The 23,078-nt window shown below is 49.9% G+C and overlaps 1 protein-coding gene across 3 annotated transcripts; it reads left to right on the forward strand.

The window, feature by feature from the left end:
* Positions 1 to 10,933: 10,933 nt before the first annotated feature.
* SERPINB6 (serpin family B member 6) lies at positions 10,934 to 22,986 on the forward strand. Of its 3 annotated transcripts, none has more exons than XM_079712251.1 (7): positions 10,934 to 10,939; positions 16,792 to 16,966; positions 18,914 to 19,063; positions 19,787 to 19,904; positions 20,841 to 20,983; positions 22,099 to 22,254; positions 22,471 to 22,986. In XM_079712251.1, the coding sequence occupies exons 2-7, from the start codon at positions 16,802 to 16,804 to the stop codon at positions 22,873 to 22,875; spliced, it is 1,137 nt and encodes a 378-aa protein (XP_079568377.1). In that variant the 5' UTR covers positions 10,934 to 10,939; positions 16,792 to 16,801; the 3' UTR covers positions 22,876 to 22,986. The 3 variants fall into 3 exon arrangements, with proteins under 3 accessions (XP_079568377.1, XP_079568375.1, XP_079568376.1); XM_079712249.1 differs by lacking the exon at positions 10,934 to 10,939 and adding an exon at positions 11,091 to 11,217; XM_079712250.1 differs by lacking the exon at positions 10,934 to 10,939 and adding an exon at positions 11,446 to 11,466.
* The last annotated feature ends 92 nt before the right edge of the window (positions 22,987 to 23,078 follow it).

The raw sequence follows: 23,078 nt of genomic DNA on the forward strand, positions 1-23,078 counted from the left end.
GCCATTTGTATACCTTCTTTCGTGAAATGTCTATGCAAGTCCTTTGCCCATTGTTTAATTGGGTCGTTTGTCTGTTTGTTGTTGAATGATAAGAGTTCTTTATACATTCTGGATATTCTGCAATTTAAGTCAATTCTAACACTGTGTACCTGGAGACAGTGTCAGATCCCACAGGTTAAGGGCTCAGTCCCACAAGGCTGCTCCCTGTCCCACAGATGATGGTCACAAGTCCCCAAGTTACCCACAACTTCTGTAGGATTTGGCTACAAATCAGAGGTTCCCACGACCCCCTCCTCAGGTTTGGTTAATTTGTTGGAGCGCCTCAAAGAATTCAGGGAAACACGAACGTTTACCAGTTTATTAAAAGATATGACAAAGGACACAGATGAACAGCCAGATGAAGAGATGCACAGGGTGAGGTCTGGGAGGGTCCTGAGTGCAGGAGCCTCTGTCCCCTTGGAGATGGGGTGCGTCACCCTCCCTGTGTGGCTGTGCTCACCCACCTGGAAGCTCTCTGAACCTCACACTAGTGGGATTTTATGTACGGAGGCTTCCTCACGTGGGCATGATCCATTATTAATTCCATTTTTCAGATCTTCTCCCTTCTCAAGAGAATGCGGGGTGTTGAGGCGGAAGATCCCAAGCTTCTAATCACGGGTAGGTCTTTCCAGTGAGCAGCCCTCAGCCCGGAGCCCACCCAGAGTCACCTCATTAGAACAGAAGACACTCCTATCACCCAAGAAATTACAAGGGCTCCGGAGCCCTGTGCCAGGAGCCAGTGGCAGACTCCAGTACACATTTTTTTCTATTATCTCACAATATCTATCTGGTATCCTGAGGCCAGGGACCGTGTCTCCTACCACGACGTCACCAGACCCTAGTGTAACTCCTGGTCTATAGAGCAGGTGCTCAATAAAAGTTTGTGGAATGAGTGAAACAGTCACAGCACCAGCTAGTGTGTCACGGTTGCCATTTCATGAATGCTGGGTGGTTCGGGTAATAAAGTTATTAAAGGTGATGCGCAAACATCAAGTTCAAACATCAAGTTCATCAAACCGTAGATGTGACCCCAGGACTTGGCTGTGGTGTTGCTCAGACAGCCCACAGGAGGAGAGGGCCCCAGGGTCCTCGTGCAGGTCTCACATCGCCTGGGAGGTGGGATGGCCCTGGGAAGAGAGAGGAAGCATGTGTGCTGGTGGCAGTTGGGGTCGGGGAAGGGAAGGCGGCAGAGTGACAGAGGGGCGGATGATGGAGCCCCTCCCTCGACCCTCGCCCTTCCTCCCTCCTGATGAGGGGCTGAGGTTCTCTACCTCAGGCTGGATGGGAGTCTAGAATATGCTGGAACCACTTGCTTTGTTTAAAAAGAAGGACAGGGCTTCCCTGGTGGCGCAGTGGTTGAGAGTCCGCCTGCCGATGGAGGGGACACGGGTTCGTGCCCCGGTCCGGGAGGATCCCACGTGCCGCTGAGCGGCTGGGCCCGTGAGCCATGGCCGCTGAGCCTGCGCGTCCGGAGCCTGTGCTCCGCAACGGGAGAGGCCACGACAGTGAGAGGCCCGCGTACCAAAAATAAATAAATAAATAGATAGATCGATTAATTAATTAATTAATTTTAAAAAAAGAAGGTCAATGTTCTGACCACCCTCCCCACGCAGGAATAATGAAAATGCATATCTCACGTCCCATTTGGCTTTTGTCCTGTGACAGCTGTAAAACATGAATGAACGGAAACCTGTTAAACAGAGTCTGGAGACCAGGAGGGGGCGCTCTCACCCCTGCACTGACAGCCCAGCTCAACAGAAGACTCCCATTCTTTCCCGCCAGGACTCAGCCAATGAAAGGCTGGGGCTCTGTTTACTAAGCCCGTCCCCTCCTTTTATTGTCCCGCCTATAAAAGTGTCTCCTTCCTCTGCCGCGGGGGCACTTGCACGTGGCTGCCGTGGTTGAGCCCCTGAATTGCAATTCTCTGCTGACGCTGAATAAACTCATCTTTGCTGGAGAATACCTGGCTATCTATTTGCTTCAGGTCAACGTACCCAAGCCTGCATTTTGGAATCAACCCCCCTGCCCTTTGTGGGAAACCCAGTGAGTCTTCAAGGGCATCCCACTCCCCGAGCACTAAGCCTGGCCGAGAAGGCACCCTCCTGGGTCTCCAAGGCCACTGCTCTGTAAAGCAGGTCCCATTCCAGCCCCCGTGCCAGGGGGACAGCAGCTGAGGGGTCTTGGTGCTCCCCAGGCAGCACAGACTGGCTGAAAGTGGCCTCGTGACAGCTGAGCCCTGCTCGCCACAGTTTTTGTTTGCTTGTTTAGTTTGAGCAGCTTCGTCGCCACAAGGCCCCATCAGGACTGCTCTGGTCAAGCCACTAGGTCTGCTAATTTGGCATCTGAGGAGACAGTTCTTGAGTTCCTCATGCAGATTCATCCAGCTCCCTTCAGCAGTGACCTGGGGCCTCAGGGCAAGGCTGCCAGAGTCAGCTGTACCCTCGCATACCCTATCCCAGACAGCAGGTTCTGGTTCATCTCGCTCTGCACTGCATTGTGAAATGGATTGCCCAGGTGATTCCTGACCAGATGAGAAAGTCAGCTTCTCCAGATGAGAAAAAAGAGAGAGAAAAAGTGAGAGAGGGAGGGAGTGAGAGAAACCTCTCTTCAGTTACTTAACTATATCTTAAAAAGTTATGATCAGGAATATTAAAAAAACTCAAGTAACAAGATTCTCTTAATTTAACTCAGATTTTAAGTGACAGTATAATTGCAAAATAATTGAATAAAATAAAATGACTGAAACCCAGATTCTGAAGAACATCTTCCAGGTTTCAGGTCATTCACAGCATAGATGAGCCCCCTCTAAGCCTTAGAGAGCCTCACCTCTGGGCACCTGTCCTTCAGGTGCTGGGTTAACGTGTCAGGCTGGAAAGTGCAAATTTCATCTGAGCCATTAGATGAAAGACCTAAAATAACACAAATACTTATCAAGCTAGAAATAAGCAGCGTTGCTTTGCTTCACTATTGTACTCTTGACAAAACAATCATTTTTCAGTTTAGAGTTTCCTTTAAATCAATTTCCTAAGTTCCTAGTATTTTATGGTTGTTTCTGATTGTCGCTATTCGGAAAGCAAATGACGTGCTCAGCTCTGTTCCGTCCTTAAAACACACACCTTCCTTCCAGCTTACCTGCAGCTCTGGCCAGCATTCTCTCCCTCTCCCAAAGAGCTACCTGCACACCTCTCCGTGCCCAGATCCCACGCACCCTGGTGTTTGTCCCACTGTCCCTGAGGGGACTGCTGACCTACAGCGGGAAGCGGCCTCTTCCCGTCCTCACCCTCTTCTTCCTCCAGGACCAGAGGCTGATGCTACCTACCGGCCCTGCTTCCCACAGTCCAGCTTCTTCCTGTCCTCCCCCTCCGTCTTCCTGGCTGTGGGCCAGTGCAACCCGCGCACGGCTTCCAGCACCTCCATCCCGTGCCCGAGCCTGTTGCTACCCGTCTCCTGGACACCTTCATCTAGCACTTTCCATGCACCATGAGCCCCTTCCGACTCAAACCAATTCCTCATCCGACCCTCCCCTCTCCGCCCCTCGTATTCTCTCCGGTAGTTACATCACCTTATATGCAATTATCCGAGTTAGAATAGTAAAAGGCACCTGGAACTCCACTCTTTCCCGGGCCCCTCCCCGCAGTCCACCTGGTCATCAGATCCTGCGATTTCTGCCCCCTCATCAGCCCCGGCCTCACCAGCGGTACCGCCGGTGGGTTGAGGCCCACCTGCCTGTGCTCTGGTCCCTGAGGGCCACTCCTAACTGGCCCTGCTACGCCTTGCTCTGCGTGCAATCCATCCCAAGGGCAGTGCTAGAGTCAGAAAGGCGAAAAGGGAGGGAGGGAAGGAAACGAATGAGTGAATAAAAGAATGAGTCATGTTACTCCTTCAGTTAGAATCCTACAACGGTTCCTCATTGCTTGACAGATAAGACCCCAGTTCCTCAGGATGGCCTCGGGGCTTTTTCCAGTCCAGCCCAGCCCAGCCCGACCCTTTCAACCCTACTTGGCCTCACCTTGGCCACTCCCCGGCCCACACCCTGTACCCCAACCTGAAAGCACCTCCCGGGAGCCCTTTCACACACTCCCGGGAGTGACCCTGCCTGGTCGGTTCCTCTTCCTCTCTCTACCTGGACAATCACCCCTCCCCCAAGACCCAGCTCCCCTGACACCCCCGTGAATCCGTCCCAAGCCCCACAGCATCATCACTGGCTCCGTCCTTCTGTTCCCGTCGCGCTGTGTGCGTGCCCATCAGAGCCACCGCCCACTACACTGAGACACAATCTCTCTTTCCCACCCATCTGAACAGCAAGAAGGGAAAGGACCGTGCTTTATTCCTCAACTCCATTATGACCTGATACAGTACTCAGGACAATAAATGTCTAACACATGGAGTTTGGGGGTTTCCAGTTCTGCTACCTAGTGGGGCTTCAAGGGTATGAAGGTGCTATGAGTCCAAGCATCTGAATGTGAAAGGTAGTTTCCAGTTTGAAAAAAAAAGGAAGTCACTGGGGACTTCCCTGGTGGTACAGTGGTTAAGAATCCGCCTGCCAATGCAGGGGACACGGGTTCGAGCCCTGGTCCAGGAAGATCCCACATGCTGCGAAGCAACTAAGCCCACATGCCACAACTACTGAGCCCATGTGCCACAACTGCTGAAGCTCACGTGCCTAGAGCTCGCGCTCTGCAACAAGAGAAGCCACTGCAGTGAGAAGCCCGCGCACCTCAACAGAGAGTAGCCCCCGCTTGCTGCAACTAGAGAAAGCCCACGTGCAGCAACGAAGACCCAACGCAGCCAAAAAAAAGAAAGAAAAAAAGGGTATGAAGAGCTCTTAAGTATCGTAGGTTGCTAACAGAACATGCTCCATGTCATTTGGATGACTTCTGTTGTTTGTAGGAAACATGTAGTGTTCACTGTCTCTACGGAAACCGGATAGATGTAGATAGTTGCCTGGAACTTATTTTATGTCCCCGTTTGGAGAGCAGAGGTTCTAGCTAGCCCTGGACCAGTCTCAGAGTTTTGCATTATAGATGTGTGGTAAATATCCATTTAATTAGCTTGGGTTAGTAAGCAATTGACCTAATCATGGATGGTTTAACCCATTAGGGTAAGTTTTTGTTGCTTATCTAAGGCCCCAGTTGACTATTTAGAGACGGCCTTTCTTGGCTCATTCACTGTGGTCTGATTTTTGTCAATCCAAATCCATCCCTACCATGCACATGAAGTAGAAACGCTCTTTACATTTTGCGAGTCAGTCAATCCACGCAATACTGAAGAATGCACATGGAACGCAATCGTGTTAATGACACAAAAGTCACAGTGAGAGGCCCACAGCTAGGAGAGGACCACCCTCTCCTCCTTTTGTGTTGGAGCTGAAATGTCAGCAGGACAAATGCACTGACTCAGGGAGATGTTTACTGGCTGCTCTGTGGTCGGGTCGTGGGTGAGTTGCTGCGTGTGCTCTAATGTCAAAACTGACTTGTGTTAAATGACCTGGATACGGGTCACAACATGCTTTTTGAGTGTTTTGTCCAATAAATTATTTCCAACATTTGAAAGAAGGATTATTTTCAAAAATAAAACACAATGAAAGAAAACACTGACCTGTAACAATCCCAAATTCATAAATAAAATGAGCTGTGTTTAGAAACCATGATCCAGATTTTGTTCATCTCTGTTTCCAAATGACTGACTGTAAATGCAGACTGCTTGATCCACACCTGAAAGCCTCTGTTTACTTTTATCTCACACTGAGTACTGAAGTCCTTTGAAATGGACTTCAAACCAGTTCCCCATCCAGGGACATTTGGGGAAAGAAAATGCCATTTTATTGCTGAGTGAAGGCCAGATGTTCTGTCAGCGTTGGCAGCAGGGACCAATTAGCTGGGATCAGAAAGAAAACGGCATTCTCTGGAGTCATTTTTGTTGACCTCATTGCTATATCTGAAGTGAATTCTGTAAACATCAGACACCAGTGAATCACCAAGTCCTACTGAGCAATAACTGTGTGCGTCCTTCTGCAAACAGGCTGGGGTGCTCAACTGCCGTAATCCCGTAAGCATTTCCAGTGATACCACATCAAGCTGGTGTTTCATGCCTGGTTAGAGAGAATTGAAACCCAGGCCTTTGTCACACACGACCTGTGATCAGAGTAGTTCTTCAATTGTGTACTCATATCATTTATTTTTAAATATCGGATTACTTTTGGGTTTGATTCTGTTTTTCATTAAAATCCTGTTAAGATATTAAGTTATGAAAATGTGATAAATATGCATTCGACAACTTTATGCTAAGAGGAATCTTTCTAGAAGGATACTGAGCCTAGAATTATTAGCCTACATAATTTGGAAACAGTTCTCCAGCCTAATTTGAATCCAGACAGGGTGGTAGAGAATACTGGTCTACAGAACCCCTGCATAGGTCTCCCTGACAAGTAAACCTATTTTTAGAAAAAGCAAATGAGGTTAGGAATGGCTTGTTCTTTTGTGGAGTCATGCTGGCTTCCTGTGCTTATTTTTTTATTTTCTAGGTATTAACATACTAAAATGTAGGTAGGTTAAGTAATTTACTCTATCAGAGGTATTAGCCAATGCAATCAAACAAGAGAAAACAGTCAGAGACATGAAAATTGGAGGAAGAAATACAACTATCTCTATTTGCAGGTGATATAATATAGCTGTAGGACTCAAGGACTCAAAAGAATCAATTAAAAAAAAACTCATCCAAATAGTAAGAAAATTCAGTAAGGCAGCAAGTTATAAAGTTAACACATAAAAACAATGTTCTCCTATTCAAACAGAAGCCAGTTGTAAAACATAATGGAAGAAACATGCTTACTTATAATATCACCAGAAAGATAAAATAACTAAAGACAAAATAACTAGGAATAAACTAAATAATAAATGTGTCAATCTTCTATGAAGAAAACTTCAATAGTCCTGAAAAACAAAAAAAAATATTTGAGCAAATAGAAAGATCCAGCATGTTCTTGGCTATGTAGGGGAGCATCAGAATTTTCCTTCTACCTGTCTAGGTTCTTTGGCTGGTCTAATAGTTGAATTGACATAAGATAGATTAACAGAACAAAGACAAATTTAGTTTCATATATGGGAGTCCCATGAAAATGTAAGACCCAAAGACAATCAGGCAGTTGAAGCTTATATGCCATCCTGAGCTAAGGAAGGGGGTAGGGCGGGGCTTCACGGGGCGGGGCGCGGGGGCATTCACTGGACAGTAAGGAGAGCAGATGTCTGCCCTGCCGTGCAGGTAAGTCTTTCAGGTGAAAAGTTATCTCTGGTCACAGCTCTCTTTCTGGGCTAGGCCCCCTATCTACATTCTTTTAGGCAGTTAAGAGAGAGGTAAAAGTTTTCCTGAGTCTGCTGGGTCTTGGTTGCCTTCTGCTCAAAATAATCCACATGCCAGAGGGGCACATTTTGGGGTGGCATATGCTGCTCCCCTTCAGAGAGGACAACTAAATCAGGAAGCAATGTTAATTCACCACAGGTAAAGTCAATATGATTCTAACAAATATACCAACACTTTTTTTTAGAGTTAGACAAGTTGACTCTCAAGTTCATATGGGGAAATAAAGAAGCAGAGAAAGCCAGGAAAACCCTGAAAGAGAGGAGCGATGAGGAGGACTGCCCCCGCACCAGGTAGTAACTCGTATCATGAAAGCTCTGTAGTTGAAAGAGTGACAGATGTGGCTGGATATAACGTTCAGAACCAGGCATATACAGAAACAGGATATGGGTCCAGAAACGTGCATACAGCTATTTGGTGTGTAATAAAGGTGTCCTGTAAAATCATCAGTGAAAATACAGACTTTGTAACAAATGGAGTTGGAACAACTGAAAGCCATTTGAAAGAGTAAAAATTGGATCTACATTTCCCAAACACCAGGATCAAGTCTAAATGGATCAGCAGTCTAAATGTAAAAAAAAAAAAAAAAACCAGAAAAACAAAAAAAAACACAAACAACAACAAAAAACCATACAAATACTGCAAGAAAACACTGGTGAACTCTATAATCTGGAGAAAGACTTCTAATTATGATGCAAAAATCTATAGGCCATAAAGGAAAAATCATTAAATTTGACTACATAAAAAAGGTATATGCTAAAATCACCAGAAGCAATGTCAGAAGACAGATGAGAAGCTGGGAGAAAATATGTGTGACATATCACAAAGACTAATTATGCTAATATATAAAGAGCACTTAAGAACCAAGAAGAAAAAGACCAAACAATTTTTAAAAATGAACAGAACTCATGGGTCACAGGGTAAAAAATAAATCAGAAAGAGGCAATGGCTTTTAAACATATGAAAAGCATATGATGTTCAACCTCACTCACAATAAGGGAAATGCTAATTAAACTACCTGAGACAATATTTCTCACCTATCAAATTGGTAAAAATCCAAAGATATCCAGGCACCATTGTTAGTCTGTGAAGAAGCAGTAGGATATAGCTGGTGAGAGGAAACAATTCATAACAATTCCAATTTGACAATAACTAATAAAAGTATATCTGTATTTAACTTCTGATCTAGCAATCCCATTTCTAAGAATCTAGGAATCATACAAAACAATATTCACACCAAGTTCTTGCTACTGAACGTGTGGTCTGTGGACCAGCAGCATCAGCTACCAGAGAGTGTGTTAGAAATGCAGCATCTCAGGATCTAGTGAACTGGAAGCTGCATTTTTTAAACATCTTTATTGGGGTATAATTGCTTTACATTGTTGTGTTAGTTGCTGCTGTATAACAAAGTGAATCAGCTATATGTATACATATATTCCCATATCCCCTCCCTCTTGCATCTCCCTCTCACCCTCCCTATCCCACCCCTCTAGGTGGTCACAAAGCTCCGAGCTGATCTCCCTGTGCTATGCGGCTGCTTCCCACTAGCTATCTGTTTTACATTTGGTAGTGTATATATGTCCATACCACTCTCTCACTTCATCCCAGCTTACCCTTCCCCCTCCCCGTGTCCTCAAGTCCATTCTCTATGTCTGTGTCTTTGTTCCTGTCCTGCCCCTAGGTTCTTCAGAACCTTTTTTTTTTTTAGATTCCATATATACGTGTTAGCATACGGTATTTGTTTTTCTCTTTCTGACTTACTTCACTCTGTATGACAGTCTCTTACAACCATTATCTACAAATAACTCAATTTTGTTTCTTTTTATGGCTAATATTCCATTGTATAAATGTGCCACATCTTCTTTATCCATTCATCTGGTGATGGACACTTAGGTTGCTTCCACGTCCTGGCTATTGTAAATAGTGGAAGCTGCATTTTAACAACACCCTCAGACCATTTGCACGTGCATTACAGTTTGAGAAGCCCAGCACTAGGTTTTATATGGCAGCTTTATTTGTAATGACGTAAGACTGGAAACAACCCAAATGGCCATCAGTGGCACACAATGAAATACAGTGCAGCCTTGGAAAAGAATAAGGATGATCTCTATGTGCCAAATTAGAGAGAGCTCCAAAATTTAGTGTTACGTGAAAAAAGCAAGTTGCAGAACTATCGACAGATAACGGATGGACAGATGGAGAGACAGAATGCTACCCTTTTGATAAGGAGTGGAATATATATACATATATATATATTTTTTAACCTGAAGAAACCTTGGAGGCGAGAACCAAACCAAAAGTGATAATCTGAGATCAAAGTATTGCAATTTGGGGCACACAGATTCGGGTAGGAACCCAAACCGAGTCCCACTGGGAGTACTAAAAGGAGTCAGGGGCTTTTAAAGGCACGGAAGGGAGGGTTGCCTTACTAAGAATTTCAGCTGCCGATGGTGGCAGTAGCTAGACTTGGCTGACCCTGACGGATCGCTAAGGCCATCACTAGAGGGAGGGGAAGGTCTTACTGTGACAAGTTGCAGGTTGTTCTTGCAGAGTCCTTGGAGCTTTTGTGGTTCCGCCCAGTTCAAAGGTTTGTCGTTCTACCTGGTGAGGCCGTGCATAAGTCCACCTCCGTGATGGCCTTCCAGCTCCATTTAAAACCCGGTGACATAGTGACTCAATTTTATTTCTCATGTCACAATATATTTATGTTGCTTATCTCTGCAAGAAGATGAACTGGAAGGATAAAGATGAGCTAATAAACTTGGGGTGAAAAGGGCTGGAGAAGATAAGGGTAGAAGCGAGATACCTCTAACCTGCGTCAATGTTTATACTCCAAACATTTAAAAACAGTCACTCTGGGGGAGGGATGGCAGGGTTTGCTGCTGGCATCTAGTGGGTAGAGGGGCCAGGACAGCCCTCCTGCAACAAAGACTTATCCGGCTCAGAGGTAAATATAGTGTCGATGTTGAGAGCCCCTGGCTTAGGCTAAGGGCAGAAGAGGCACTAAACTATCTGAGGTTTACAAAATTGAACTTATCATTTTGAAGACGAGGAGAGCATTTTCCCCACCGCAGTCACCCGAGCCCTTTCCGTTCTCCAAGACTACTCCGAGGTGGCAGACCAGGATTCCATAGCATTTGTGTAATCTGTCGGTTCCCTGGTGTCCGATTCACACGGGTCGGATAACTGGGCCCTCCGCACACCCAGGAGGAGCGCGCTCTGCTCTGCGCTGTGCGACTCAAGCCCACGTGCCGGGGGGGCACTTTTCTGGACTAAGACACAGAGACACCCTGGTCGCCCCACTGAAAGCCTCCGGAGAGCCGGGCCTTCGTTCCATCCACGCCCCAGGCGGCCCCGGGTACGCAATCACCACCCTGGGAGCGGAAAGGACGCGGCGGCGCACCTAGCGCACCTGGCGCCCCACCCGGCCCCGGCCCCGCCCCCGCCCCGCCCCCGCCCCGCCCGCCTCCCGGCCGCGGTATTTGGGGCCCCCGGAGCCGTTGTCCCCTCCGCTGCCGCCCTGCCCGCTCCGGCCGCGCGCTCGGTGAGTGTCCGGGGCCTCGGGCCGTGGCGTTGGGCCTGCGCGCGAAGCGGGGAGGCGGGGAGGCGGGCGGGCGGCCGGGTTGTGACCGCTGAGGACCGGAGGGGTGGGCGGGGTCGCGCGTCCAGCTGGGGTTCCGTTTCGGATCCGGCGGAAGTGACGGCGTGGTGAGTGTGGCGGCCGCCGCGGCCCGGGACGCAGACGACCCTCGGTCTCGCCCACGCTCGCATGGGGGCGGTGTCGAGCCTCCCCAGGGGCCACTCCGGGCCCAGCGCGTACAGGTGACCCCCCGCGGGCGCGCGCCGCAGGGCGCCGGGCGTTGGGAGCCCGAGCGCGGGTGGGGCTGGGGCCCGAGAGAAGCCCGGGTGGGTGCCCAGGCGGCCCCGCTGCCCAGTGGTCTCCCGCCCACAGGGTGGCCGGCGCTCAGGCGCTTTCGGGGGCCTCAGGCCTGCGAAGATAATCGTGAGGACCATTCCAGATCCTGGCACGTCTGTTGTTTGTTAAACTCGCTGCAGGCACAGTGCTACAAGGTTAGGCATCTTCAGGGCTAAGAGGACCGGGGAGAGGTTTTAGTCATACCTGGGGCTGCGCGTGCTGGATGAGGTTGGCTCTTCAGTTGCTTTCTTCCCCTCCCCCCCCATAAAGCTCAGTTTTGAGGGAGAGAGTATGGAAAATTAGTCCTCACATGCCGCCAGGAATACGCGGGTGCTGGGGGAAGCTGGGTCAGTGTTGGCACGGTCCCTCCCGGCCCTGTTGGTGTATCATATGGCCGAGTGGGGAGGGGGAGTGTGAAAAGTAGCTTCTGGACTGAGGTCCTGTGGCGGCGTTGCCGCGGCTCAGAGATGTGCCCCGGGATTAGCAGGAAGGGCTGTGGTCCTCAGGGTTCTGGGTGTGTCCCGCTCTTCCCCACCGCTCGTGAGTGCCTGCATCCCCGGCTTTAGGCCACCCCAGAGAAGGGTCACAGTTTTAGTCATACTTGGTCATGTAAGCTGAGTATTTAAAAACAATATATGAGGCCAGTTCCAATCCACGGCATTTTGTTACAGTTCAGCTTCTTGTGGGGTAACTCCAACCAGCAACCATAGAGTGAAATTAGAGTGAATGGAATCACCATTCTTTTCTGCTTACACAAAGAGTGGCCTACATCACACCAAGTGTTTGTCGTTAGACCCCAGGGAAGGCCACACACCTTACACTGCCAAGCTTGCTGGACCTGAGATCAGGCCTGGACATCAGCAGAAAGAAAATAACGTGTAGTTCTACCCACCATTTATTGAATACCCGCTGTGTGCCAGGCATTAGTTTATCTAATCCTCACAGTAAACTTATAAAGTAGAAGGAATCATCCCGTTTACGTATTAGACAACACATACACACACATTGCCCCAGAGACCAGGTGGGGACAAAGCAGGAGCTCAGGTCTCCATTAAACCAATCTTTAATAGTAAATCCTCTAGGAAATTAAGGCATCCTAATCCAAGAAGACAAGAAGCACAATTAAATAGTGACACCTTAAAAAATTATTAAGACTTGATCAGTTGAATTAAACCAATTATGCACATTAACAGCCGAAGGTTACTGATGGTGCCACAGGGAAAAAATGGTGCCAAAGGTAGATTTGTTAGACTTGTTTTATACACACACACACACACACACACACACACACACATATGACACTGTTCATTAATGAAACCTTAATTCTGGTTTTTATGTTCATGATTAAATATATTTTAAAAGGCATATTGTTACTGAAGCTGTAAATAATTTTGAAATATATGATGAATTTAGCAAGTGTGTGTGTGCATGTGTGTATATGAAGGACACTTCTGGCTCTCTTATCTACAGAAGCTAAAAAAGTAGGGGCTTGGAAAGCTGTTGATAGGTGTTGTGTTTGCTGTGTGATCCTGTGACATGTGTATCGTTACTGGTATGTGCGTTGAATGGAGAAGAGCTGTCCCTCAATACAAAAACCCCACTAGATTGGCTATAATTTCCTTTGATACCTGGAATGTCTTCATGGTAAACCGTTTGAATTTGGTCTTATTTTTCTTTCTTTTTTAGGATTAAGACCTCTTTAACCTTTTTATGATTAATTATTAAGGATTTATATATTATTGCAAAGTGATCATAAAAATCCATTTATGATTATGTGGCAGGTTATTATCAAATTCACATTTCAGGACAGACAAGAGGGATCTTAATAAATGGGACTTGGAGTTTGGACATTTATTTCACAATTAGCAGAGGAACCAGGTAATGGGCGAAGAGATGGCTTTTAATGTTTTTCTCTGCTCACAAAAATAGTTTGTAGATTTGTGACCATGTGTTTAGCACCTTCCTTTCATAAAACCCTGCTAAAATGACAATGAAGGAGCCTTGTGAAGCGTCAAAAACACAAGGACAGAGAAGGGAGAGAGGAGACAAAGAGTGGACAAGAGAGGTCAGAGGTCTTGGAGGAGGGAAGTGACCAGGGGAGGGGCTGAGTGCCGAGGAGGGGAAACAGACCAGACGGAGCGGACAGGCTCAACGTTGGGGCCCAAGCGCCAGCAAAGGCAGGGGTGAAGTGCAGGGCTGCAAACGGGGCCTGGGTAGGAAGCGTGTCCACAGACTGAGGTGACCCCCACAGGCCACCTACTCTGCAGCGGACAGCCACCCTCCCTGCCTTACCCAGAACCCAGTAGGAGATCAGGTCTCACCCCTGCAGGATCTGATGTGCAATCTCAGGGACCCCCAGGCATTGGTCTGAGAGGAGGGGATTACGGATCCCGTAGAAACCCCCCGGCCCCTACCCCACCTGCAGCCAGACCAGGGGGCTCCTCCATTTGCTGGTTGCTCAGTGAAAAAAAAGCTACTGACCCCTTGATCGCACACATCCTGCCATGTGAGCAGTTTCCAACCTCGTTTTGTGTTTCCCTCTTAAATATAACTGACATCCCAGGATCGTCAAGCATTTGTGGAAAGCCTGTGTATGAAAGAGACCCAAATAATATAAACACCAGCACAATAGCAGAAGACCCCAGGAGAAGAGAGACGATACAGGCAGCAGAAGACAACACCACAGACTGTGATGGATGTTCTCCAGGGAACTGGGTGGGGGGCGGGGAGGCAGTAAAGAAGGAACAGCAGAGAACAAGGAGTCTTTAGGAATTAAAGGTATAATGGCTGAGACTGGAAAAAATCAGTAGAAAGATTGCAAGAGAAAGTCATGAGTATCTTCCAGAAAATGGAACAAAACGTCATTGTGATGGAAAATGCAAGAGAGGGGCAGATCCACCGCACGCAGCGAGCAGCCGTGCAGTCCCACGTGCCCACAGATACCAGCGTCTGTGCCTGCCACTCGTGCAGGTAGGAGGCCCAGAAAAAGAGAACAGTCAGTCTGCAGGGAACTGACAAGTGCCTTAAAAGTTCCCAGAGAGGGACTTCCCTGGCGGTCCAGTGGTTAAGACTCCGTGCTTCCAATGCAGGAGGCCCGGGTTCGATCCCTGGTTGGGGAGCTAAGATCCCACGTGCCTCACGGTGTGGCCAAAAAATGGGGGAAAAAAAAAGTTCAGTTCCCAGAGAGGAAGGGAAATTTTCTTGATTTGCTAGATTGAAAGGGCCCACCAAGCGCACGGCAAAATGAGTAAACGGGGCCCATCGATGGAGGCTGCCAAACCGTCAATCATAGGGGATGGTAGAATAAAGACATCTTCAGACATGCAAGAAGTCAAAATGTGTGTATTCTGTCTTAGAAAGCTATTGGACGATTCGCTTCATCAAAGAAGGGAGTAAACCATGAAGCAGGAAGACATTGGGCCCAAAGGAGTGTCTGGGGGGGTCAGCAGTGCTCAAGCTGAAGAGCAGTGAGTCCAGAGTGGAACCACGGGGATGGCGTGGCCGGCAGACAGTGGGGTCCACGCATCAGTACAACCGACGAGGAGGCTGGCACCACTGCAGCCCGGACGGGCGTCTCTGAGTTCAGCTGTGTTTGAGGAAGGTCGGGGGTGGGGTGGTGGATGAAAAGTTGACGTGGTGTCTCCCCTTCACAGCGTGGTGTGTGAAGGGCTTGGAAGGAAACATCTGTCCAGCTTCGCCGCAGCAGCACCAAGACTCACGCGCTCCTTGAGGAGTCAAGGGTTCGGTTTTGTGCTTTACAGCTTTTCCATGAAGCCAAGAGAGGGGCTGAAACTTGGTATCTTTGGACTGGGAAAAAAATTCAAAATGGATGTAAGACCTGTAAAGGGAGGGTGTTGGAGATCAACATCTCAAAGTAAAGTAGATTAAAGAGAAGCCCACCAGCCCCCACTTTGTGACAATTTGAGCACCAAGAAGAAAACAGACATCCACTAATTGAAATACCTTGTTTGTAAAAAATCGTGAGTCTGTTAATAAGCTCAGATGAGGCAAACAAGATGAGCTTTAAAAAGGCACAAGAGTTTCAGTCCTGTTTCCGCATTTTGGGGTGGCCTGCCCCGAACCCCATCAGCACGCAGATTATCTGGTGTATCCCCTTCCTCATGCAGGGAGCAGAAATCAAGTAACTGACGCAGGGTGCCAGAGCTGGGACTGTGAACCTGGTCTCCGTGCCTTTTCCTCTGAGTCTCCTGCTTTGTTTTTCCCAGTTTAGTATTTAAGACCAAAGCTGCTTTCTGTTGAAGAACTATTGATCTTTCACCTCTAATTCCCTTCACACAATACACAGAAGTACAGATTTCTCCACGGCCCCAGTAGATACCGTGGGCTGGCCAGGCCACTGCTTTCCTGGGTGGGGGGCGATGAGGGTAGGTGTGCTTTTCGAGATCAGTGACAGAAAGGTCAGAGCCTGAAACAAATTTGCTGGACATTACCAGAGACAGGGTGCTTTATTAATGGTGTCTCTTAGGTTGGCATTTCCATTGGAATCAACACTCCTTCAACATCTGAGGGAGAAATGCATGCAGATGGCAAAATAGAGTCTTGGATGGGTGGGGAGGGGGCTCGTGGGACATCTCCTTGGCCAGGTGACCTTGCAGCAGACCTAACACACACAGGGCCCTACACCCCGTCCTTACTCAGTTCATGGAGGGCCATGGGGCTGCAGCGTCTCCTGGTGGACTGGCCGTCTTGGTGGCCCTGTCCCCAGGCCAGAGGATGACCTGTGCGGTGTGTGGGGGGGGTCTGAGTCGTGACGTCTGACTGCATCAGGGATGCTAGAGGCTGTGCTTCTTGCGTGAGTCCCCAAGTGCCCTCGTCCAGAACCGGGCAAGGAGGGCCTGGGCCTGGGGGGCAGCAGGGGCCTGGGGGGCAGCAGGGGCCTGGGGACGGGGCCTTTGATTTGGGCTTTGGCACAAGCTGAGGTCTCATAGAAGGAGAACTGGACGTCAGAGGTGTTTGTTTTTAAGGCTTTCGTGCCTCTTTGTACGTGATTTGATTTGTCTTTTACCTTAAGGCTTCAGGTTATCCTAAAGGGGGGGCCTTGCTCCCGCATTACAAAAAACATTCAACCATCTTTTCTTGTGTAACTGTGTGGTTGGATTTATCATTTTGAATGATTTTTAAATTATAAAATAATACATATAGGCCCTTAAACACACCAAACAATACAGAAATGAAAGCAAAAGCGAACAGCTGCTTCCCCGATTCCACCCCCAGCAAGTACCCTGGATGGGGGTCCTCCCACTCTCTTTCTGTGTTATCACATCACTGTTCAACTGTGTTCACTAAATGTTAGAAAAAACCCACAAAGTAATTCTGAGGACCCCGCAAAAGAAATCGAGTTTTGTGCCTGTACCTATTGCTGAACCAAAGTGTCAGTGGTAACTTTTAACAACAGAGTGAGACACGGCCGACGTGTAGCCTAAATTTACGCGACACTGATTTTAAATCCATCGTTTCAGACTCGCCACCATGGATGCTCTGTCGGAAGCAAACGGCACCTTTGCCTTGACCCTTTTGAAACATCTGGGTGAAGACAACTCGAAAAATGTGTTTATCTCACCCATAAGCATCTCCTCTTCCCTGGCCATGGTCTTCATGGGGGCAAAGGGAAACACCGCGGCCCAGATGTCCCAGGTATGTGCCTGAAACCAGTTCTGGGCGATGGTAAATGCTGTTACTTTCTCAGTTGAGTTGGTCCTCCATGTTTCAAATCCCAAAGGCCTTGCTCTTGACACATAACTCCCTCTGTGCTGCCCTGTCCTCTGGGCCTCCCACACCATGTCTCTTTGGCAGGTGGCCGGGCCTTCCTGACAGCTCAGTACCTGGCTTCCAGGAGGACACACTTGAATGAGCAAGTGCTCATCCAACCTCTGCTCTGATGTGCTGGCCAAGGCCCGGCTGGCGAGGCCAGCCCTGCAGTGAAGCCCAGACCGGCCCGAGGCGGGCTGCGCAGGGCATGAAGGTCCAGCTCCTGGGGCCACCGACGGCCGCCGTAGTCTGTCCTCTGGCCCCGCCAAGCATTCACAGCTTCCCGAGGCCCAGGGTCTCATCCCTTCTCGGGGCCGGGCTCGGGCTGCCAAGTCCAGGAGGAACGGGGCTGTTGAGGCTCCTGGGTGCAGACCTCCGTGAACTAAAGGGACCGATCATCCGCCGCCCCACTCCTGGCCCACCCTGGAGAGACAGGGAGGGCTCACCCTGTGCCGTGGGGAGGTGTCCGTGTGCTCAGGCTGACAAGTCCCAGGTTGAGTGGCCTAAGCAGCAGCAGTTTCCTTCCTCGCAGCTCTGGAGGCTGGGTGTCTGGGATCGAGGCTGCTTCTGAACTGTGTGGGTCTCTAATAGCAGCTTAAATTCTGCTTCCCTGAGCAGGGACACGGGCACAAGCTCATGAGGCAGGGCTCCGTTGGGCTGGGGGACAATGTCCCAAAGCCCTTTGTCTGGCTGAGAGGGTCTCGGGGCCCTGCCTCAATCTCCAAGGTTTAATAAAGTGTCCTGATCCTGCCCTTGAGGCCTGTGCTTTGAGTTTGACCTTTGCCCTGAGGCCGTCACCTACTTTCAGAATCATTTGCCAGCTGGAGAGGCTGGGAGTGAGAAACATTTTCACTTTCCACCCAGCAAGTCCTGGGTTGCAAATATTTCCTTTAAATTCTGCTTGACAATGAAATAGCTCCCTCTTCAGCTATCTTTCTCTTCCCTCGCGCTTTCCCAGGCGGCTACCGATGCCGCATTCTTCCCGGGCATCTCCTTTGCCAGATACACGATTCCCCGGGGAGAGGGCCAGCCTTCCCACCGCTGCAGGTGGCAGTGGTTTCCGCACTGTCCTTCCAGCCTCAGCCAGCTGCTGGGTCCAAAGCCAGCACCCACGTTCTAGCTTCGTGTTACAGCAGAACCATGCCTGGACGGCTGCCTGGACCTTCTATGGCTGCAAAAGAAACAGCCCCGCAGCTGAGTGGCTGGGAATGACGATGCTAGCTTCTCAGACTCTGGCCTGGCCCCGTGGTGCCCGCTGGGCTCACTCGTGATCTAGGAAGGGCCTTGGTGCTGGCTGTTGGCTGGGGCCTCCGTCCTCCCACAAGGAGCTCTCCCCGGGCAGTGTTGGCTCCCCAGGGCTGCCCACGAGGCCCCCAACGGGATAGCGGGGACTTTCTTAGGCCATGAGGGCTGGGGGACGAGACGGCGAATGTGGAGCTGCCGGGCCGTTTTCGGCCCAGGCCTGGAACAGTCACCTCTCCTGTGTTCTGCTGGTCAGAGCACGTCCCAGGGCCAGCCCAGACCCAAGGACGCGGCGTGTGTGTGCAGAGACGGGAGGCCTGGCGGGCAGCCTTGTCTGCAGACAGACCACAGGAGTGGGCGCACGGAACTGGGCTTGCAAAGGGGCATTTCTGCTCCTGCCGTCACTTCTCGGACTCCCTGCAGGAGGGAGGCTGGGTGGCTTCCAGGAAGCATTGTGTCTTTAACTGGGTGAATCTCGTTTTAAGCTGCAGTGAGGATCAGTGTGGTCCTTAGGCTGACTTCAGTGTCGTATCCATTTCCTGCATTCAGGGCACACTGAAGTTGTACGTTTTTATCTGTTTTTGATTTCAGGCACTTTCTCTAAGCAGAAGCAGCGGCGGAGGTGGAGACGTCCACCAGGATTTCCAGAACCTTCTCACCGAAGTTAACAGGACCGGCACACAGTACTTGCTCAGAACCGCCAACAGGCTCTTTGGAGAGAAGACTTATGATTTCGTCCCAGTAAGTCATACTCGCTGCTTTTACTAAGAAGGTAGAGACCAAGGCGGCAGGGAGGTGGCAGGGGGGACCTTGTGGTGCAGCAGAGGGCCTGTGGGCTGAGACGCACACAGGTGGGGTGATGCAGGACCCCACGCACTGCCGTCCGCGATGGCAGCCACTGGACACGCAGCTACTTATGTCCCAGTGTCGTTAATTCAACGCAGATGAAGTGAAGTATTCACTCCCCCAGTGGCACCAGCTGCAGTTCAAGTGCCCGTAGCCGCAGGTGGAACCCTTCTGAACGGTGTGGATTTAGCACCTCACCGCGAGTGCTGAGGAAGTGGTGGCGTGGGGTTTCCCATGTTAACGTGGGACAATGGGCCCTGGTTCACGGCTAGCGGTTCTGAAACACCGAGGGAGCAGTGGCCTCACCGTGGTAGGGGCCCACTGGGCACGGCCGTGGCTCTGCAGCTGCTGCATCTCAGTGCCAGCATCCTGACCTCGCTGGTGCGGCGTCCATGGCATTTATTTGACATCCAGACCATTATTTTTCTTAGTTTGTGTTTATTATTAAATGTAGCTGAAGACTGAGAAAGGATTTAAGGTGAATTCCTCGCATTCATTTGTACACTACACATGTAAACCATAAAATTATCAACGTTCTGATTTGCTGTGGTGAGGAAGTAAGCTCTTGGCGTTGATTGTTTTTGCAGCCATGCGATTATGTTGCTCTGTGTCTCCTAGTCTTTCAAAGATTCCTGCCGCAAATTCTACCAAGCAGAGATGGAAGAGCTCGACTTTATCAGCGCTGCGGAGGAATCCAGGAAGCACATAAACACCTGGGTAGCCCAAAGGACAGAAGGTGAAGATATGTTGTTATTTCTGCTTTCGTGGTATTTTCTAATTAATTTTATTGGAGTATAGTTGATTTACAGTGTGGTGGTAGTTTCAGGTGTACAGCAAAGCAAATCAGTTATACCTATACATAGATCCGCTCTTTTTTTAGATTCTTTTCCCATATAGGTCATTACAGAGTATTCAGTCGAGTTCCCTGTGCTGTACAGGAGGTGTTTTCATCGTATGTTAATTAATCTTATTGTCAGTTCCTTCACAAGACCATCAAATGTAAACAGGAATGATTTTTTCTCTCTGAGTAACTGTAAACTTTAAAAATCTACTTTTGAAATACAGTCAGTGTATAATTATTCTCTCTAGCCTTTTCCCTCTCCTCATCAATGTTTGGTGCACCTCTTCCAGAACAATCTTCACTTTAATTTTTTTCTTGTTGTTGTTAATGTTAATATAATCTTTCTTTTCACAAAGACTGTAAAGAAACATTTGGTTACAGGTCTCAAGCTGCCTGCCTGTCCAGCACTGCTTGAGCTCTGCGGGTTACTGAGCATCATTGCAGGACACCTGGTTAAGTCCTCATCTACCTGCGGCTCTTAATTTAAATGTTCTCCACACAAGCTACAGCCTCTCACCTTCAGGACAATCCCCTGAATCAGAGACATCCAACGTTCCTTTCTCTCTCACTGTGAATTATCCTGCACATAACATACTACTTTGTTCATTTTTATGTTTTGTTCAACCGATGGTGTTTTCCTGACCAGAGCTTTAAAAGTTTTTGTCGCTGCCTTTGTTTTAGGGGCCAGTCTCCCTGTACATGGTTGTTGGGGGAAGGCGAGCACCTTCATCTGTGCACTTGACCCCTCAAGAAGACGGCCCAGTGAATGTCGTCCCGATGCCTCTGTCAGGAAGCCCTTTAGCTAACTGGTTCTTTAATTCTTCTTTTCAGGAAAAATTATAGACCTGCTGTCTCCAGATTCAGTGGACTCCATGACTTCTCTGGTTCTCGTGAACGCCATCTACTTCAAAGGAAACTGGGAGAATCAGTTTAACAAACAGCACACCAAGGAAAGGCCGTTCAGAGTCAGCAAGGTGAATATGGGTATTTCGCAGTAACAGAGGAGGTTCTTGGAAACAGTCCCTGTGTTCACATTGATTTATAGAACGTGCGAGAAGGCTGACCTCAAGTAGCTGGTGCTTCGTGTGGCCTTAGGCAGCCCAGCACCCGGTCTCCCGGCAAACCTGGGCCTTCTCCTCGCCCTGCCCTCCTCTACTGTGTCATCAACCGTGGTCCATGCTGCCGCTGGGCATTCTGTGTGTATCGCACGTCCACGGTATAGCTGTCAGGCTTAGGGTCCTTCCTGGCTTCCCAGAACTGTTGAGATCAAGTTCAAACTCCAGACTGTGGCACATGAAGCTCTCTGTGGCCCCGGATCCTACCCATGTCTCTGTCTCCACTCTGTCAGTACCTGTATATCCCCCTTTCCTCTCCCGCGGCGTCTGGAAGCCTCCCTGGCAGTGCCCCCAGCCCGGTTTGTGTACCCCTCCTCTGAGCTCTCACAGAGAGCTGTGGCACCGACCTCCCGGGACCCCTCTAGCCCCTGTGCAAATGCAGGACCAGGGAGGTCACTTGGGAGTTGTCACGATGACCGGGGCTGGGCTGGCAGCAGTGGGGGTGGGAAGCACAAGCTTTGTGTCTTAAAAGTGGAGCCAGCGTGGTTTGTAATGAGTCAGATGTGGGGTGTGAAGGACAGGGGTCAAGGACACTCCAGGGACACTCCTGGGGTGAATGGTGGTGCCGTCAACCGAGATGGGGAAAATTATAGATGGAGCAGCCGTGGAGGGGACACGAGGAGCCAGCGTGAGAGGTGACACTGGAGGTTTCTGTTACGTCCAAATGCACGTGTTGAGTAGGCAGTAAAGTAGATGCATCTGGAGTATGGGAGGGAGGTCCCAGCCAGGAGTATAAATGTGGGAATTCTATTTAAAGTCACGGGGCTGAGGTCACCGGCAGAAAAGCAGCATGAGGCCTGAGCCCTGGGTGCCCCAGGGTGTGGAGGCGGAAGCAGTGAAGGTGAGCTGGCAAAAGAGAGGGGACTGGTGTGGTGTCTGGAAGCCAACAAAGTGTTTCTGGGGCCCAGAGTGGCCGGCTCTGCTGACTCGTCCAGTGTCTTGTTTCAACTTCCTGTTTATCCATTCCTTTACAGAATGTGGAGAAGCCTGTGCAAATGATGTTTATGAAATCCACCTTTAAAATGACCTACATCCCAGAGATACTCACGAAGATTCTGGTGCTTCCCTACGTCGGCAGCGAGCTCAATATGATCATCATGCTTCCCGATGAAAACACCGATTTGAAAACGGTAACTAAGCAGTAATCGCACCGTGGGGGGAAGGGGGTCACGTCTGAATCCCCGCCCGGCAGGCTCCCCACCTCCCAGTGGGAACCCCTTCTGAAGCCGGCACGACTCCCCCGGCCGCCCCCTCGAACCCACGGCGCGGTGCGTGCGGGCCACAGCAGACGGTCCCGCTGGGCAGCGTTGCTCTGGACCCGAAGCCCTTCTACTCACCTCTTCTAGGTGGAAAAGGAACTCACTTATGAGAAATTCGTCGAGTGGACGAGTCCGGACCTGATGGGCGAGGAGGAGGTGGAGGTGTCCCTGCCCAAGTTTAAGCTGCAGGAGAACTACGACATGGAGGGCGTGCTCCGCGCCCTGGGCGTGACCGACGCCTTCGAGAGCGCCAGGGCCGACTTCTCCGCGATGTCGTCCCGGAGCAACCTGTGCCTGTCCCGGGTCGTGCACAAGGCTTTTGTGGAGGTCGACGAGGCGGGCACAGAGGCGGCCGCCGCCACCGCCGCGGTCCTGATGCTGCGCTGCGCCAGGATCACCCCCAGGTTCTGTGCCGACCACCCTTTCCTCTTCTTTATCCAGCACAGCAAGACTCGCGCACTTCTGTTCTGTGGCCGGCTCAGCTGCCCGTGAGGAGGCGGCCCCGCTGGGTCCTGCTGGCCCGCTTTCCCTGGTACTCCGTGATGTGCCTGCGACCCGAAGTGGCCTTGGCGACAGTCCAGAAATAAAGGGGCTGATCGAGAATGCCTGTGTCTGTGTGTTCGCATGCCCCGTGCCCACTAGGACCTGCATTGCCAGTCGGGGGAGGGTGGTCACGCTTGGCGAGTGCCCCTGCT

The sequence above is a fragment of the Hyperoodon ampullatus genome, assembly GCF_949752795.1.
Source record: "Hyperoodon ampullatus genome assembly, chromosome: 10".
Lineage (NCBI taxonomy): Eukaryota > Metazoa > Chordata > Mammalia > Artiodactyla > Ziphiidae > Hyperoodon > Hyperoodon ampullatus.

Coding starts and splice junctions, on each gene's coding strand:
- SERPINB6 (XM_079712249.1), top strand. CDS start 11,165: ATGGGGGCGGTGTCGAGCCTCCCCAGGGGCCACTCCGGGCCCAGCGCG. Junction 19,064..19,786: donor AGACTTATGATTTCGTCCCA/GTAAGTCATACT, acceptor TGTGTCTCCTAG/TCTTTCAAAGATTCCTGCCG. Junction 22,255..22,470: donor AAAACACCGATTTGAAAACG/GTAACTAAGCAG, acceptor CACCTCTTCTAG/GTGGAAAAGGAACTCACTTA.